Genomic DNA, 19,350 nt, shown 5'->3' on the forward strand with positions numbered 1-19,350 from the left:
AAAGGAATATCCATTAAGTAAAAAAGGACCCCTACCTTATAAATTAAAGTTGGAATCTGAGGTGACCTTATCCAATTTGGATTCACAATTTCACATACCAAACATTAATAAAAACAAAGCAAATACAATATTCATTTTTTATCTTGTAGTTGGCCAAAACCTACCAATATATTGGACAACCTTAAGCTGACCTTAAGTCAATCACTAGGGATTTATAATAATAATAATAATAAACAAGATAGTTATTGGTATTTCCATATAATTGTGACATTATATACAAGAATTGGCAGCATTAGTTTAAATTAGTTACTTATGTAGTTGTTTTTGAGGTTCTTGTAAGTTTCCCACTTTGACTTTGCCTTGTGACTTGTGTCAAATTGTAAATGGTCTTCAACTCCTCAATCTCAATTGTTGAAAGGATACCGTTACATCCTCAACTTTTTATGTTGTCGATTTTTAATGTTCAACAATTGAAATTTAATTTCTAATCATTTTAACAAATTTTCTTTAGATATTTTATTCTAAACTAGTATATATGTAGCAGAAATGGGGATTAGAACACACTATCTTTGCTAATTGTCTTAACCCACCCATGCATGCATTTGAGAAGTTTAGTTATATGAATATTGAAGAGGACTTTTCTTTTGAAGTATCCATTTCATCCTCCATTGTTTGATTTGATTTTAAAAAAATCAAATCATAAATCTTTATCTTGATTCTAACTGACTATCTTGATTTTTCTCATTACTTTAGGATCCTACTTTTCTCTCCACTTGAACTAGCTCTGAGTACTTATTACCCTCCATCCTTATCCTTAATAGAGATAGACACCATTAATTTGTAAGGACTCGTAAGTGGGGAGTTTACTGTAAACATGTGGTTTGAATAGTAATCCGGATTAAGGACAAGAATTAACAAAGTCAAGGCCACGTCTGTTGGATTTATTCAGACTAGTTAATGGATGTTTCAAGTAGAGTGGGGGACTTTGCATTATTAAACCTGATTTTGGGTCCGACCAAATGCTAATCTAATCAACCCTACAAGCATATAAATTAATCAAGATCCAGAGCATTAGCAGTATACAATTGAAAAAACCTCACGAACCAATCGGATTTCGAAACATGTCCAGACACCCGGAGGTAAAGTGCATTAGAATTCATAGCCTAAAAGAGAAAGGATACTCGTCGGATTCTCTTTGTAAAAATCTTGAATATTTTATAATCATATCCGTTTATTGTATATTTTGCGGTCAGTTTTTTTCAAGTATTGTTTATATTCAACTTTAAATAAAAAAATTATAATAATTTCTGATCACGTGATGTACGATAAAAGAATGTGCATGAAGAATTTCTAGAATCCTGACAAAGAGAATCCAAAGAGGATCCTCATGGCCTAAAAGCTACAACCCCACTGAAAAGTTTTCTTTTTTAATAAAAATATTCAACTCAATAATGATTTTATGAAATCTTCAGGACGAAGCACATCAGGAATAGTGACCATGATCCCAAATAGTTTTTAAACAATAATCTCGTACAACTGGACAAACTACCCCACCATATATCATGGTCTCCACCAAACAAGATTTTCTACCTTGACACCTTTAAAAAGGAAAAACGAAAAAGAAAATTGAAATTCTAGGAAGCCCAATTCTTTTAAATTTAATACACAAATAAGCGTGTGAAAAGGTAAGAATTCTTTAGTTAAAGTAAGAGTAGTGATTTTCCAAAAAGAAATAAAAAAAGTAGTGATATTCACACTTATTTTTACTTTTAACACATTTCTCTCAATTTCTACTTTCGAATTGAATGAGTTGAACGTATCAATAGTAAAAAAATAACAAGAATGTGAGGCATGTAATAATGGATGTGTGAATAATATTATTCTAAAGAAAACAGAAAGTTTATACAAAGGTTTGCTCAGTAGTCAGTAGTGAGAGTGGAGTAGAGGATGATATGTAAGAATATGTCATATTAAGAGTTCGAAAATCTCAAATGTAACCAAGGAAAAAAAGTAAGCTGCTTTTTTTAATTGTCGATGTTATAAACTACGTACCCATGGATTGGGGAAGGAGATTTAGCACACAACCGTAGTTCAATGTGTCCAATTTTCACTTAGAAGTGGTTTTCGAGCGACCCATATGGATGTGAGAATGAAATATAATTTTTTAGTAAGTTCAATAAAAGACGGAGATAAGAATTTATATAGGTGTCGGCTAATAAATTCTTTGTGTTGGAGCATGGAGTGTAAATTAAATTTGGGGAGGGTCAAAAGTTTTGTATTTCACAAATTTATGCTAAATATTAGCATGAGAGCGTATAACTAGCTCCGTCTTTGAGTTTAATACCAAATCACGATTCATTGTTGCGTATATTTGTAGTTTGTTATTCTTATCATTTATCAACAAAAAAAAAAATGAAATGAAATCAGACGTAAGAGCGGATCTACTACCATAATTAACTGTCTAATCCTAGCTCTGAAAGCCTTACATGGGATCAATTATTATCCTTGTTTCTTAAGTACAAAACATACACAAATGACAAAGTGTAGGCAAAGGGAAATATCTTTGTCCGATTGCATATACAAAGTAGTGGTCAACCTGTTCTGTCATTTATCCATTGGTTTACCATCCTTTTCGTGTATGCCATTCTAGGTGCATGCACGTTATGCACTATATAGCAATATAGAATTAATAGAGATTTTTGTTTCATATTTTTCGGGCTCCAATTGCTTTGGCATTGATGTTGGATTTGTTCTGACTCCACAACTTGTCGAAACACAAGAATAACGTTGCCGATTAAGGGCTAGTTTGAGGTAAACAACTGTGAAAAAAATAAGCAAGTGTTTGGTAAATTATAATGCTAAAAGTATTTTTAGCAAAAAAAATAAAAAATAAAAAAAGATGGAGTTGGATTGTCAGTATGAAGTTTTTATGTAGTACTGTTTACCTGTCTCTAATTCAAAAAAAGTGCTTTTCTAGAAGCATTTATAAAGCTGCTTCTACTATCAGCTAATTTGGACCCATAATTAAAAAAAAAAAAAAAGTTTTCTTTTTTTTTTCATTTACAAACACAATTAAGGCCCCAATATTTTTAAGAAGTTGCTTTTAAGAAAATTTTAAGCCTCCTCAAACCAGTCCAAAGAGCTTGTAAAAGTTCTTTTAGACAACTATAAGGTCCCGTTTGGTATAAATGATTGGATTGAAATTAGACAAGCTACATTAAATGTATGTTTAAAAAAAATGAAAAATTTATTGATCAACTTGAAAGTAGGAGAATGATTTCTAAATCCAATAGTGCATATCATGGAAGTGCTTTGTAAAAGGAACACTTGAGTGCTTTTAAATAACTACAAACGCTACCGTCAGAGTTTTATGAAAAAATTGTGTTTCTATATTAGAAAAACATCTAGACGTGCTTTCTTAAAGAAGCACCTATTTCAAAGAACACCTAAATCTTTATTAAAAATTTCATCATGATATAATAGAAACTTTTCTAGTAAAAGCGTTTACGAGCAAAAGTGTCATCAAGAGACATTTTAAAACCAACCCTTGAGATTCCAAGTGCATATCATGGATGTCAGGTTGGCATATTTCCAATTTGATGCAACCAACCAAGCAAAGCATGGAGTTCAAACAGTGGATTCTGAGAAAATATGGGGACCCAACCAAAACAACGATTAGATCCAACATGCTGACATGAACATTTGCATCTGCATTTATAGCAGGAAATAGGTATTATATGACCGGAAATACACTCTGAAACTGCCATACATCCTAAATATCGAATAGCAATCAGCTAACCAAAATTACAGATACAGAACTTGAAATGTTTCTATGGACAAATGATGATATCAGTCTGTTGAAATCATTGCTGCCTGAGAACTCTCCATACCTGAAAGAATAAAAAAAGACGATTTCAAGAAACTGATAAGAAAACGCGGTTACAATAATACCCAGGGAAGTGCTTTCATACTGTTTTTAGCTTCTCATACACCCCTCTCTATTTATGGTCATTGGATTGAATAAATCAAACGGAACCAACATCCAGGATTAAACAGGGATGTGTAGGAAGATAAAATGGGGCTGTGAAAATCAATTCTCTAACTCCAAACGTGAATGACTGAGGAAAAAAGATGAAAGAAGTGGAGGAGAATTGCACGTACCCTGTTTACAGCACCCCAAGCGGCAAACATCAAATTTCCAAAAGAGATCCCCCTGTTTACAAAAAGAAAAGAGAACAGCAAAACAGGAGCAAATCTGTGGCCCTTGTAAAATCAGCCACCAACTTTTTATCTTTGTTTTTTGACAAGACACCAACTTTAATCTGTGTTCCACTATATGAATATGATTCGTTTGTCCAAGCACGTTGTTTGAGTGCACAAGAACCGAAAAGAAGAAAATGAACTCTAACACCCCAAAATGAAGGCATGTATTTCCGCCCAACTATTCACTGTGTAAAGAATACCGGTTAACCCTTTCCAACTAGGAGACCTTCCATCTGTGCATTCTTTCTGTTTCTTAACTAAACCCGGGAACAACGGAACAAAAGATACCCCAAACTGAGTCGCCACTCTCCTAAGGCTTGAACTTGACCCAATTACGATTCCAATATCCGCCTCCAGCAGACAAAGTAAGTCACCCACTGAGTCTCCAATGTAAACTGTCAAGTTCTTTCTGTCATTGCTGCAATTTTTCAAAATATCTTTAAAAGATTTAACCTTGTCAATAGGGGACTCCACCTTCTTAACAATATCACCTGTGGAGATGGATTCCTCGAAGGTAAACTCATTTGCATGTACATCCAGCTCGTTTAAACCCCCTGCTCCAAACACCACATAAACAAGAATGAGATGCCATGCATCCTTAACTGACACGAATTATTATTTTTTTAGTTCTGAGAGAAATGTCGATAAAGTTGCTACGGGTGATATTATATGCACTTCAAATGTCAACAATGGGAATCTTATATGTCCACCAAAGGTCAGAGCCTAAAGATCCTGAACTATGGTAAAATCTATGTCCGCTAAATTCCCATAACTCATATGTTCCAGAATATTCTCCTAAAAATCCAGGCATACCAACTTCAAGGTGCCTTATGAATGTTTCTGTTGAAACTACGCCTAGAAAAGAAGCAATACGTTGAAACATCAGATTCTCTTATGATCAAGTTCAAGTCTAATTTCTAGAGGCAAGAAGAATCATACTTTAATAACCAACTCAGCTTGTTCATAACAATCAGGATATGCTATAGGGATCGAAACAATAAGAGTATATTTGGTTTGAGTAATGCATACACATAAAAATTAAGAAACAATGTAAGTTAACGAATGTTCAGAAGGAAAGTATACCTGATGAAAAGGCCGATCTTATGAGATCACCACACCAACAGTATGAAAGAACATGAACATTTGCATTGATGTTTTCACTCTTGGCAATTTTCTGGAAGAAATTAATACAACCATCTTGAAGAATGAGACGTTCACCAGCTCTTTTTATATCTTCGAGATTTAGACCCTTGAGTACTTCAGACTTTGTGACTCTATTGTTTGCCTTCCTCTCAAAATCTGAAAGTTTCTCTAGTGCTTTTAGCAGATTTTCATAGTCAAACACGGCTGCAAAACCACAGAAAGGCAAATGGTCACACCTGAGCTAGTAACCTTTATAAAATGCTACTGTAACAATGTCATGCATTCAAAAATAAAGTTGAACATTCATGAATAGCAAACAAGACTACCATAATTGTTACTATACCTTTTTCAGTGGGAACAATGCTTTCTATGCATTGCTCATACTCTTCTGTGTACTGCCTGGAAAGAAGACCCCATGTATTCCTGAGATCAGCCGAAGACATCCGAGCAAGATGATTTTCGGGTTGATGTTGATCAGATTTTGGTGCTGTTACTATTGCAATTTCAGCCAAAATGGCAGATGAATCAACGACTGTACAAGTCAAATCGAAATCAGAAAATATCATGAGCCGATCTTCTTCAGGGTTATGTTCTCTGATCAGAGGAACTGCAGTTGGCTGAACAAGAGACTGAGCAGAGAAGAACTCGATCTCAAGTTTCATTGCTTGGTGATAAAGATTTTCGATGATGTCAAGCTCCTCGCCTGTCAAAGAGACACTTAGTTTATCGAGCAGCTCTTCGATTTGCACAGCTGATGCCTAGATTCAAAGATAACAATAATTCAACTGTTAAAGTGAAATAGGCAATTTATGAATGCATGAACCTTTGAGATCAGAATCAAGAAAATAAATTCAGACAAAAAAGGTGAGAAAACGTGATTAGTCAATGACATGACGTACCTGAAAACTTTCAGAAGAATAACTGTCAATCCACTTCAAGTACGGGTGACTGCCTTTGCTGGGATCTAGAAGTGCCTTGAACTCCTTACCAAGAAAGGCATACAGCCTCATACAAGGAGTCATAGCGCCAAGGGTGTAAGCAGCCACTTTGGTTCTTTCAAATGGAGTTGCAAGTTTACCAGGTCCCTTAACTCCTTCAACTTTTCCAGAGGCTGTTGCCAATAAGAAATCTGTGTACTTCACTGCAGCGGAGTTGATAGGGGTTTCTTTAGCACCCTGTAAACCCCATTCCTGCACGGTTCTTATATTTTAGACAATGCAAAACACAACTTAACAGAATATGAAACAGTCATTTTCTGCCAATATTTACTTTCAAAATACTTAGTTGGACTGTTGCAGATCAATTATAATATACATGTCTACACCAATGTCAGACAAAATAACGCTTCACCATACCTTCACAAATGAATCATGCATTTTCAGCTCCTGCAGAACTGCCCTCCTCAACTCAGAAATCACAGGCTTTGCATCATCATCGTCTGCACAATCTTCTGCCAATTCATACCTAAATATTCATACATAAAAAAAGATCAAACCAATAAATCGCCTAAAGATACATATCAAATCTAAACTCCAGCTGCTACGAATAAACCAAAAATAAAAGTTATTCTTATCTTCTACGGTATTTTGGATTTCTGCGTAAACTAAAAACAAAAAATTTACCTCATTCAATGCACACAAATATTTCCAAAATAACTAACCCTCCATTTGGTTGCTGAGAAGACTGAAAAAAAGAAATGAAGGTATAAATTTAAATAATATGATTTTAGTAGCTCCTATTACTAAAGAACAATAGAATCACCCAAATTAATCAATCAGATAAATTATGATCAGCAAAATTACAAGATAATTCTCGCCATCATAGCCAATCAAAATTTAAGATTTAATTTTTGTTCTTTCATCTTCTTTTCAAACCTTTTTCTCAGCAACCAAACAACAAATTTTGTTGAAAATCCTAGCTGATCTTCTGGGACGATTAAGGGAAAAACTCTTTAAAAATCATGACATAATATCAAAAAAACTTACATAAAATATGACCTAATGTAAGTAATAAGGTCAAGCATGGTAAGGTGCATACAAGAACAAATGCGTCATTTCCTATGTTTCCTCAGCAACCAGCAAAAGTAAGAAGTCGATAACGAAAAGAATACCACTCTTGATTTTTGGCGAAAATCCCTAAAATGAAACATCAAGAACTCTGTGTCCAGGAAAAATATATAATCGATACAAAGCTTTCATCAAACCATATATCCTTTCCTCCTATTGATTAAAACCTCTACAATCACAATCTAATTTCATTTCTTTTCCCACATTTTCCCGTCACCACAAAGACCACAACAACGAAAGCACAAAAATTTACCAAACCCTTTACTATTTGTGTTAAGAGTAAAACTGTAAATTGCAATCTCAACAATTCATGAAACCTTCTACCTAAAATTGCACTCTAACTAAAAAGAACTCAATAAAACGAAGCAAATAATTCCAAATTAACGATCAAAGAAATACAATGAATACTTCGCGATAAACTTTCTTGGCACACTTACAATCTATCCTCTTTTTTTTTTTGTGACAAGTATAATCTATCTTTATTTGCTTAAACACTTAAAGGGTCATTAAAAAATTAAACAAACCCAGATTCAAATTCGGATTCAGATTCAATCATAACATTTTCCCAGCAACCAAACAGTCCCCAAAACCCCAAAAGAAAAAGAAACACATACTAAGCAAATTTGAACAAAAACAAATAAGTGAAATTAAAGAAAGCATCAACAACTCACGCGTGAGCGAAGGCCTTGAGAAAGTGAACATCTTGGGCAATATAATCGCGGAAAGTTTCAATCTTTAGATTCCCAGCAGCCAAACAGAGCGTGAAGGGAGTGTACTTAGCGAAAATCGATTCTCGCTTGAACTTGATCCAGAAGCGGCGGGCGAGACCCACCTCGTTGTCGACGACGGCGGAAGCCATGGCTGACTTCGGCGGAGGTACGGCCATTGAGTTGGCACACTGGGATCGGAGCGAGTTGAATCGCAGACGGAGGGAGTTGAAGAGAGTTGGGGTTTTGATCGGGTTTGGGGGGAAGAGTATGCGCATCAAATCGAGAGAGAGAGAGAGAGGAATGCTCTGTGTGTGGGGGTTAGTGGGTGAGTGTAAGATGGAAGTTTTTATCAGAAGCCTGGTGGAGGTTGTTTTTCTCCCCTTGTTTTTTTTTTTTTTCATTTTCTTTGGGTTTTTTACCTAATATCAAAAGCTAATTACAAAAATTTACCCATAAAAAGTTAATTACAAAATACATACAAAGTTTGGGGTAACGTTGAAATAGGGCACGACATTTCAATTTTTTCACATTACTACCCGACGTATGAAAGTTTTAATAATTCGAGTCATTTTTTTGTGTTTAATAAAGATTGGGCGATTAAAAAATTGGGTTATGGCCGGCTAGACATAAGAGTGAATTGAATTGTTAACAATTTGATATTGTAAATAGTAATGTAAAATTTTAAAAGACGGTGTCCGTTTTGTGAAAGTGACGTCAAGCAACAGTGTACTTTGTAATTAGCTCTTTAATATTACATGAATTAGTTAATCAAGACAGTGTAACCTCCATATTACAACCTAACTACTCCCTATTCAATAAAATAGGGTATGATTTTGTCAATAATAGTAATTATTATTATTATTATTGAAAGTTTAAGAGCCTAAGCTACATACCCATATCACAATTAACTAATTTTGCTCATCTTATTTATTTATTTCATGTATTATTAAGAAGGGGAGGGTTTGAAATTATTACAGTAATTTAAGAGATTGGGAGTTTCGAACCCGAGACTCATAAGTATAAAGCTAATACCTTATCCACTAGGATATTGGACCACGTACCTTGCTCATCTTATGCTAATATGAAAATCATACTATGAATAATAATGGATATTATGAAGATACACCGTGAACGAAAAAGATGAATACGGTGTTGAATTTTTACCTTTGCATCCCAAATTTAAAACTCTCATCTCTCCTTATTATAATAATAATTTCGAGCTCCCTCCATTCCCTTAATAATAATAAAATTTTAAAAACAAAGAATGAACGAAGGACGAAAAGAAATGGGTCAATTTTATGTCATTTTCTAGTGAAACTATTTGCCATATTGTTTTATTAGACTTGGGCTATTTATAGAAGGTGAAGGACAAAGACCTTGTTTTTTTGGGGTCAATGAAGGACAAAGACCTTGTTTTTTTGGTCAATGAAGGACAAAGACCTTGTTTATACAACCGCAACGTTTGCGGATTCTGCCATCTATGAATGTATATGTACACCATATAACATCAACATCTCTTTCCATTTCATATAATTTTTTGGTGACCCATCTCTTTCTGTTATTTTCTCTTTAAACTTCCCTTTTCGATAGGAAAGGAAAAGTTACAAAGAAAAGCCGATAGGGCAAGAAAGCTACAAAAATTTCAAAACCAAAGCTGAAGGCACCTCAATAGGAAGAGTTTGCGTACAAGACAGAGTATTAGAGCAAAACTGACTAACAATAGCAAGAGCATCTGCCACCAAATTTGCTTCAAAACTTCTTCCTTAACATCAACTTTCTAATTCAATTTTCTTGACATTTGTTTTTTTTTTTCTTATTGGTAAAGTCGGCGGATTCAGGATTATTTTCTTGGGTGGGCTAGCTGAAATTAGTACCATAAAATCATATGTTATTTTTTTGCTTATAAAAAATTATATAATAATCAGTATAAAAGGTACATTCAAAGGTTACATTCATTGGAAAATTACAATATAAGTAAGGAATTGCGAAGATAGGGATTTAATTGTTGATTTAAAAAATTTATTTTTCTTTTCTTGAGTAAGAAGCATAGAGGCTAAATTGCATAGGGTAAATGATCTTTTTCTTTAACGAATAGGATAAAAGGGGGATGGGAGATAGAATTAATTTATAATTTTTAGCATAAAACGTATTATTTACTAGGGAGTTTTAACGAAAAGCCCGCGGTACTGTTCACTTTAACGAAAAACCACATTTTTATACTAAAAAGTCAAACATGGTACTATTCACTTTACCCTTTATTTTGTCTTTATCGTTAAAACTCAAAATTTTCAAGTCTTTTTCATTAGTTTTCCTTATTTACTACCTATCCTCTACTAAATATACAATAAACAATAACCTGTATTGAAATTGAGTGGGCTATAAGTACGAGTTTACAAAAGAATAGTGTTGTCCACACACCCGTTTTTACCTCCAACACACTATTATTATTTTTTTTTGCGCTTGATAATCTTTGATTTATTCAATCCGATAACAGAAAATTGAGAAGGATATGTGAGAAGTAAAAATGAGTGCATGGATATCACTATCCTTATAGAAAACCTCCTTGGGCTACAGCCCACCTTAGCCTTGTGGGTGGCTCCGCCATTGGTACAGTGGTATATCCGATGTACGTAGTAGCAATTTTGTTCATTTTGTTCACATGATATGGATATATAATGTTTTATTTGGATGTTTATTGATTGCGAATAAAATGTCATAGTTCATAAGAAAAAAATACTATGCATGCAAATTTGTATTCATTTTGGGATGTTCTTATTTGCGATCTCAAAAAGTCGTCTGCATTGCTTGCTAATTATTGAAAAATAAAGTAAGATGAATGCAGAAGATCTATTTTTAGAATACTAATAACAATCATCTTAATTGTATTCATTCATTAAATAAAATGGAAACATAAATCACAACACTGATACGAAATTTGTAATGATTTATTCATTAGATAAAGAAAAAGTGTAGCTGATTAAAATTAATTGGTACAGAGAACGATGATCTTCGTGCACGCTTAATTTCATTAGCCTCCTTCGCATTTTCCATAATTTGCATAAGTTTGAGGCCGCTTGGGATACATTTAATTTTCCAAGTTAGGTGCCTCATCAGCTGGAGGAGGGTTCTTTGAGCATTCAACGCATTCACATTTTCCGTGAACACAAAATTTGATGTCACCAGGCGGACACTTAACTGCGAATTCACAATCAACATCTCGCCAACATTTGGCATCGGCAGCAGCTTCTTCTACTGCTGTTGCCGAGTTATAAGCCTCGACACTAGCAAGAGGAGGATCGATGATTACTTGGCCTTCAAAACACTTGCACCAGCCACGATCACAGTATTTGAGGCCTTCGCATATTGGTAGGAAGAAAAAGCAATCCACATCACGTCTGCATCGTTGTACGTCGACAGCCTCTGTCTCGATATTTGCTTCTACTTCTGCAGATACTCCTAATAACAATATTGATGCACCTGAAATACATATGAACATCATGCAAATATATAAATAAGAAACTAAAAAGAGAGAGAGAGAGGGAGAGAGAGAGAGAGAGAGAGAGAGAGAGAGAGAGAGAGAGAGAGAGAGAGAGAGAGAGTTGCAGATAGCAAAACTGAAAAGGGAGACGAAGAAACCCTTTCTGAAAGAAGCAACAATTAGGGTTTATATTGTGAAATTTGGTTTTTGTTGTGAGCTTCTCATCCGAGTCTGTCAACATTTTTGTAGTGGATCATATGATATGACTCCATTTATGGTTGAAAATGAAAAGATGGAAGGTATTAATTAGTTTTAAAACAGAAATGCATCTTGCTCTTTGAAAATAAATGTATCCCCATAATTTCCATTCGTACAAGTACGTTACGAGTGCACGCATTTTTCTTAGATTTTTATTGCATACTTTGAACAATAGGACCGTTATGCTCATTATTAAACTTGTTGAAGAGATTTGAAATATAACTAAAGTATATTTTTATATCAAGTGTTGAATCGATTACCAGGAAAAAAATTAGAATACATTATTGGAACATAAAACTTCCATCAAGTAAAGCAAATGAAAAACTTTCATAAAATTCTCGTAGAATTGAGAATAAAGTTTTCATTTTATACATTCCATATCATATGAATTAGTAACTGCATCAAATCCTCAAAAAAATCCAATTATTTTGGTATTACAAAATAATTTAATATTACTTGGTGACAAAACATATAATTTTGTTTGGTCATAATTCTGGGGTCTTTTAAATTAGGAGCCCACTCCAATGTAAATAGCTTAATATGCTTTTATGTTAGACAGACATTAACAAATCAGAGTGGCGCAGCGGAAGCGTGGTGGGCCCATAACCCACAGGTCCCAGGATCGAAACCTGGCTCTGATAAGGAGTGGCTTCCGGTTGTTCTCTTTTTATTTTTTCTTTTCTTTCCCAGAAGCACTTTTGTACGTATCTTCTGCTTCTGCTTGTTGGGATAGCCTGTTGTATGTATCCTTGAGATTTCTTCTTCCCCAGAAGCACTTTTGCACATATCTTCTGCTCTGCTTCTGCTTTTTGGGACATAGCCTCTTGTATTTATCCTTGAGGAGAAGCATTTTAGTCAAATTTCATACATATCAGAATCAGATTCTGAGAAACACAGAACATATCCACGTTTCGAACATGTGTCTAAATGTGTAAATATAATTGTTCTTTTAAGGCTTTTTTGCTGTATTTTTTATTGGCTTTAGGTTCATGTAAAGATTCCTCTCCTGTCCTCTCTCTCGATCGTTTATATATATATATATATATATATATATATATAAACATGAGTAGGCCAACCACCCCACAACTCCTTTCTCATCCATTCCTCCTAGCTGTCTCTTTCTTCTTCTTCCTCCTTTCCTCTCAACTATCCCATTGTCCCTCATGGCAGCTACAGCATCATCAAATGCTTCTGCAGAAGCACTTTCCAATCTAAGAATCGTAGTAGAAAGCAATCTCTCTGATTCACGATTATCTGAGTTGGGTATTAACTCATGGCCCAAGTAAGTCTTAATTTCGCTTAGTTTACTCCTAATGAGATCACAGGTTATAGTTCTTCGTTTTCATGATCCTTTTCTTTAACACACCGGGGAGAGATTTGAACTCGTGTCTAAGGCCTAACCACATATATTGTTTTTCATGATGATGATCTCTCTCAAGTCTTGACACACTTAATTTGCTAGTTATACTTTTGAACGTTGATTTTGAAACTACTCTAGCTAGCAACCGGGAGAGAGAGATTCGAACTCGTGTCTAAGGTCTAACCACATATGTTGTTTTTCATGATGATATCTCTCAAGTCTTGACACACTTAATTTGCTAGTTATACTTTTGAAACTACTCTAGCTAGCAACCGGGAGAGAGAGATTCAAACTCGTGTCCAAATTTAGGACCGGCCACACTAACCCGACTATTTAGTTGATCCGTCTTTATGAAATCTTGGTAATTAATTTGTTAGCTATTTACTTTCGAATATTTGATTCTGATTTGAGATATATTATTAATTTTTACGTGTAATATTTCAGATGGGGGTGTCCGCCTGGAAAGTACACATTGAAGTTTGACGCAGCGGAAACATGTTATCTGGTGAAAGGCAAAGTGAAGGTATACCCTAGAAAAGGCTCATCATCATCATCGTCTTCAGATTTTGTAGAGTTTGGTGCTGGGGACCTTGTGACCATTCCCAAGGGAGTCAGTTGCATATGGGACGTCTCAGTTGCTATCGATAAACACTACAAATTCGATTCTTCGTGATCATATCATCTTCATCATCATAATTAATTAGCTAATTAAGCTAGCCATCTTCCATTAATTATTGTACGTAGCTTCTGGTTTCTGTTTAGCTAATCATGAAATGCATGTAATTAAGTATAATCTCCCACACACTCTCTTAATCTCCAGTCGTCGGATCGAATGAGTCGAAGATGAAGAAATTAGTAAGGGCTGCATGCAAGGTAAAAATAGATGTGTGGATAGTACTACTATTTTTACAATGCACCTGTATGTATGAATTTTGATAATCTCAAAATAGGCGTTTAAGCACCATTAAGCATCTCATACGTTGATGAAAAAGTTGTATTCAAGCTCTTTGGATCCAAGAAAGAAAAGAAGGGATGAATACAGTATAATTCTACTTTTGTTAATGCAAGGCGATCTTACTCCATATGCGGATGAGATTATGATTTTATGGTGGTGCCTTTTCCTTGCTTTATTGACCGGTAAGCTTATTTTTAGCTAGGTTGTTGACCAAAAGCTTGATTTTTTAGGTAGGATCTGTATCTTGCAATGCAATGCAGCTAGAAAAGCCCTCTTTTTGTAACTTTATGCACGTGAAACCATGCTTAAATTTTCAGAAATCACTTTTTTGACAATGTGAACATGCAAATAATACAATGACAAATTAACAATATATCACAAGCAAAAGCAGAAAAAAGTTCACTTTCAGTTGCTCTCCCCCAAAATGCACACGATTCCAAATGTCACATAGGTTTTTGTCGTCAGACTTTTGACTAGGGATCGAGGGTCCTTATGCATCGTCATCTTTTACTATAACACATAAGAAAATAGGTCGGCAAGGACGGTTCTGGTCTACTATTTATAATTTTATGGGTGTATATACCCCTTCCTTTGGTCATTTTAGCAAGGAAAAATTAGTATAGGTCCTTAGTTACTAATGTACTTTGATTGAAACTTTATTAGTTTTTAGATTTTGATTAAGGTTCTTAACATTAATGCAATAATGAATTTACATATCAGTTACATACTTTTTAAAATAAAAATTAATAATTGATTTTGGATATTAATACTCTCACCTTCATTAAACTCCTAAATAATTTTCAATTCAAAACATTTACAAAATAAATAAATAAATTAGAATAAGTTTGTACCCATTAATTTTTTATAAAAAGGTTTCCAATTTTTTAATCTTATGTGTACCCATTCATGTAATTTTTCAAATTTTTAATCTTAAAATGTACCCATTCTTAAATATACCAATTTGTTGTAGTAAAATGTACCCTTTTTTTATATAAAATATATTCAATTTTTTTCTAATCTATTTTTAAACTTATATGGGTACATTCTTTTTCTTGATTTGAGAGTGTATTCATGTCAAGTTTAATCAAATAAATTTACTAATGTTATTAAGCCTAATATCTATTATTTTTTGTGTGGTTTTGAAGAATGTACCCATATTTTGGTGCAATATATTTTTTGTTAATTATGATGACTGTACTCATGTTTATACACACACAATATATTGGAGAGTATAATTTATATTTTAATAATTTTAATCCACAAATTATGGGTTTTTTTATTTATTTAAAATCTCATTAAACAACTATAAATTTCAATTTTTAATTTAAAAAATATAGTAACCTACATAGAAATACATTATCAAATTAATTTCAGGAACCTTGATCAAAAATTGAAAACCCACAAGGTTTCAGTCAAAGAATATTGATACTTAGAGATCGCATCCAAAGTGTCCATTTTAGCAATCTTTCCCTTGAATTCGAATCTTGGAAATTATCCGAATGCATGGAGGTGTTCTTGTGTATGTCTTGAGCAGACCTATAAAGTGGTATAAAAGTAACTACCCTACAATTCTTCAAGTTGGAAGTTTGTGATACAATTCCAACTATCGTATATGTTTATCTCACTGATCAATGAGTCAAATGAAGGGTTGAGTTGGATAAGAGAACATTTTTGGATAGTGCCTTCCGCACCACGTTGTACATCTGTTTGGGACATACACCGCACAAAAATCGTCCTTAAATTCGTGTTTACTAATATAGTTCGTTTAAAATTCCTAATACAAAGAGTTTCGCTTTGTATATGTCTTAGCTACGTGTCACATTAGTGCTCAAGTAAGGATTTCTTTGAGTCGGGTCTTGGTTGTGGATTAGGGAGAGGATCGTATATTTGTCCTCTTTGCTTCTTTTTCGTTACTCAAGTGTGAATGTGCTTATAATTTTTGATCATATCATGCGTACGATGTCTTTTTATATCTTTGGTTCTGCATGCTCTCGATGCCTCGAACCAAAGAAATCAGCTCAATATTCGTCGGTCGTCCTCTGAAACATGCCATTCAAGGCCCCAGGCTTACAAAAACAAAAGACATTTCATATCATATTTAATGTTTGTGTCATTTTCCGAAACCCGTTCATACATGAAACCTAACTTCGTGTTATTCTTATCGCACCATAACCTCGAAATTCATGGAGGACGTTCAAAGGGCGTTATGCCTGCCAAAAATATCTTATGCCGACATTTAAATCATATAGTATAAATCATATAACATGGTTGTTAATAATTAGATTATTACTTAAGTGTTAATTAATGTGTTAATTATATTTTATTGGTGATACGTCATATAATTTGCAAATATGATCTAAAAAATTTGTCTGCCTAACATTACTCTTTTTATTAATTTGCCTATTTTCCATATTAGAGTTTTAATAAAAGATATATATATATATATATATTTTTTTTCTTTTTCTTTTTCTTTTCAGTAATGCGGTAGCATAGTGGAATTGACATCTAGTTGTTAAGGGAAGAGAAATTGAGGACGATCAAACACACAACAGAGTGCATATGCATATAATTGTTTTTCGCCACTACGATAAAGTGCTATTTCTTTACCGCAAAAGAAAAAAAAATCTTGCAAAGAGCCTAGGTTCTTATCTTTTACAAAAACTATGCGATGTAACTCATGACTCTTTTTTTTTTTTTTTTGAACAAGCAATATTATATACACTAAAGTGGACTTAACATCATAATAGACTAGCAATAATACAGTTTGAATTCGTCTTTTGACGATAATCGAACCTAAGACCTCTCACTTATAAGTAAAGAAAAATATCACTAAACATTAATACTAAGTGGCAACTCATGACTTTTTATCACTTGCGAATTCCTATCAAAACTCATTTTTGTCATTTTCCCCACACTATAAAATTCTTAAAAATACATTGGATTAGCTGGAAGAAAATGGTTTAACATAGGGGTTGGAGAGTTGAATGATACAAGGTGGATAGGTGAATATGTTCAAGGTTTTAAATAAGAAAAACTAATGAAAAGTTCAATTTTTTTTTAGTTTTAATGAAAAATGATAAATAAAGATGTAGTGAATAGTATCAGAAAAAAGTAAAAATGTGGTTTTTCGTTAAAAGTAAACAGTAAGAGAATGTTTTGTTAAAACACCATTTTAAATAACGATTTCAACGAAACTATTGACGGATCAATTTATGGATTTCTTTTTATAAAATGGTATAAATATTACGTACTATGTCTACTATACGAGTGTGATATTTATACACAAAAAAACAAGAGAGGAAATAGGTAGTCAAATTAAAAAAAATAAAAAATCTATGGGCCCCACATAATATATAAAACTCTATCCTATCAAACTCAAATCGACAATTCACAATAGTATAATACTTAAATTTACGGTGCCTGAATATTTCATATAGGTATTCCACTCATTTTAACTACACTTAAATTATTGTGTCTCTTTGACTTTGGCTCTGGTTTTGAATTAAATCAGTTTCTTCAAAAAAAAAAAAAAAAAAAAAAATTATTGTGAAAATGCTTTTTAGAGTAGTATTATCGTTTGTTATTAAAATAAAAAGAAAAAGGTTGTTGATGCATAAAACTGGAGGGGTCTTGGAACAACGTAAATCCGACCGTGAATATGTAAATACAAGATGTATCGTGGTTAACCACAATGTTTAGGCTACGTCCATACTGATTATTGTATTTTTGTGTAAGAGCTTGAGTGTGAGGGTGAGAGCTTAGAGCTTAGGGGATGCGAGAGGGCTTCTGAGGGTGAGAGAACTCTTCCCATGACCTAAGAAAATGGCCTCCCCCAATTGTGAGGGTGAAGAGTCATTTTATAGAATAAGGGATCCTCACTTATTACATATTTACCCATTCCTTTATTACATAATTACATTTAAGTCCCCCGAGTATTTGTACGAGATCTAAATATGAAGACCCTAAGTATGGTATAAACAAAGGTAAATTACATTTTACCTCTCAGGTTTAGGGTCGATTGCAATCTCATACAACATCTTCAAAACATTTCAATTTCATACATTTACTTATCATTTTAGTTCAATTTCATACATCCGTTAGAAAATCCGTTAAGTAATGATGTGGCAAATATGAGATCTATTTAAGGAAAACTAATGAAAAGAGCTTGAAAATTTTAAGTTTTAATGATAAGGACAAAATAAAGGGTAAAGTAAATAGTACCAGGATTGACTTTTTAGTGTAAAAATGTGGTTTTTCGTTAAAGTGAACAGTACCGGATGTTTTTCGTTAAAGTTCCAATCTATTTATGCTGACGTGGTTAAAAAAATTATTTTTTATGCATTTAAAAGATAATAATTTACGTTATTAAAAAAAAAAATCCTAAAACCCATCTTCCTTGACCTACCTTCTCCCTCTTCTCCCCTCTCTTCTCTTTGAAACCCACTACTCTCTCTTCACCTCCTCGACCCACCTTCTCCCTCACCTTCACTCTCTTCACCTCCACCTTCTCCCTAAAACCCAGCTCATTGAACGACTCGGCCCATGGAAACTTCGCTGGGGCTCAGACTCCAACCATATCCGAAGATCCGTGGATTGCGACATTGTGACTCTGGCGATGAACACAGTCGCTAATCCTACCGTGCACACTGTTTGACGCTCAAGCTTTGCCACGCTCTGGCGTGTTGCTGAGACGAGTCAGGCCCAATGCCAGATCTTTGACCAAGACCTCGACATTGCTCCGCTTTCCGGAGCCAGAAGAAGCACAACGCTCAAAATCGGAGAAAGATTTGCAAGCTCGGCATAGGTTCTCCGGTGATGGAAGTTCTTCATCCTTCCTATCGCCAAGAAGGTGAAGAACGAAGGTGAGAAATGAGAGATTGTTGCAAGCCATAGCGACTTGCTCTGTTCGAAAACCGTCGAGTTTGAGTAAGAATCGAAGAACACGGGGAGAAATCGGACCTCACAATGATGGATGTGGTTCGGCGGAACCAGCTGGACGGCGGCGACGGGCTTGGGCTGGGGCTTATAGGCCTGGGAGTGGTGGCGAGAGGTGAGGTAGAGGGAGACGAGGAAGAGGGTGATTGCCCAGATTCCCTTTACCAATTTTTGTTTTGTTT

The 19,350-nt window shown here is 34.2% G+C and overlaps 2 protein-coding genes and 1 non-coding gene across 4 annotated transcripts; 2 read left to right on the plus strand and 1 right to left on the minus strand.

Moving 5' to 3' along the window:
* Positions 1 to 3,675: 3,675 nt before the first annotated feature.
* Positions 3,676 to 8,546, minus strand: LOC126594182 (bifunctional TH2 protein, mitochondrial-like). 2 transcript variants are annotated; one of them, XM_050260399.1, is made up of 8 exons: positions 8,144 to 8,292; positions 7,029 to 7,089; positions 6,762 to 6,870; positions 6,306 to 6,596; positions 5,750 to 6,164; positions 5,347 to 5,610; positions 4,162 to 4,817; positions 3,676 to 3,890 (listed from the first exon to the last, which is right to left on the minus strand). In XM_050260399.1, the coding sequence occupies exons 2-7, from the start codon at positions 7,031 to 7,033 to the stop codon at positions 4,405 to 4,407; spliced, it is 1,497 nt and encodes a 498-aa protein (XP_050116356.1). In that variant the 5' UTR covers positions 7,034 to 7,089; positions 8,144 to 8,292; the 3' UTR covers positions 3,676 to 3,890; positions 4,162 to 4,404. The 2 variants fall into 2 exon arrangements, with proteins under 2 accessions (XP_050116356.1, XP_050116355.1); XM_050260398.1 differs by lacking the exon at positions 7,029 to 7,089 and having other exon boundaries at positions 8,144 to 8,546.
* Positions 8,547 to 12,487: 3,941 nt separating this feature from the next.
* Positions 12,488 to 12,559, plus strand: TRNAM-CAU (transfer RNA methionine (anticodon CAU)). The gene has a single exon. It is a non-coding gene; the product is annotated as a tRNA-Met (tRNA).
* Positions 12,560 to 12,681: 122 nt separating this feature from the next.
* LOC126592590 (uncharacterized) lies at positions 12,682 to 14,340 on the plus strand. The gene is made up of 2 exons (XM_050258339.1): positions 12,682 to 13,200; positions 13,723 to 14,340. The coding sequence occupies exons 1-2, from the start codon at positions 13,082 to 13,084 to the stop codon at positions 13,949 to 13,951; spliced, it is 348 nt and encodes a 115-aa protein (XP_050114296.1). The 5' UTR covers positions 12,682 to 13,081; the 3' UTR covers positions 13,952 to 14,340.
* The last annotated feature ends 5,010 nt before the right edge of the window (positions 14,341 to 19,350 follow it).

Source organism: Malus sylvestris, chromosome 12, assembly GCF_916048215.2.
Source record: "Malus sylvestris chromosome 12, drMalSylv7.2, whole genome shotgun sequence".
Taxonomy (NCBI): domain Eukaryota; kingdom Viridiplantae; phylum Streptophyta; class Magnoliopsida; order Rosales; family Rosaceae; genus Malus; species Malus sylvestris.

Excerpts from the sequence above, each read along its gene's own strand:
- LOC126592590 (XM_050258339.1), top strand. The coding sequence starts at position 13,082 with ATGGCAGCTACAGCATCATCAAATGCTTCTGCAGAAGCACTTTCCAAT. Across the intron at positions 13,201-13,722 it reads GGTATTAACTCATGGCCCAA|ATGGGGGTGTCCGCCTGGAA; the intron begins GTAAGTCTTAAT and ends GTAATATTTCAG.
- LOC126594182 (XM_050260398.1), bottom strand. The coding sequence starts at position 8,457 with ATGCGCATACTCTTCCCCCCAAACCCGATCAAAACCCCAACTCTCTTC. Across the intron at positions 6,597-6,761 it reads TGCATGATTCATTTGTGAAG|GAATGGGGTTTACAGGGTGC; the intron begins GTATGGTGAAGC and ends AGAACCGTGCAG. Across the intron at positions 6,165-6,305 it reads ATTCTTCTGAAAGTTTTCAG|GCATCAGCTGTGCAAATCGA; the intron begins GTACGTCATGTC and ends CTTTGAATCTAG.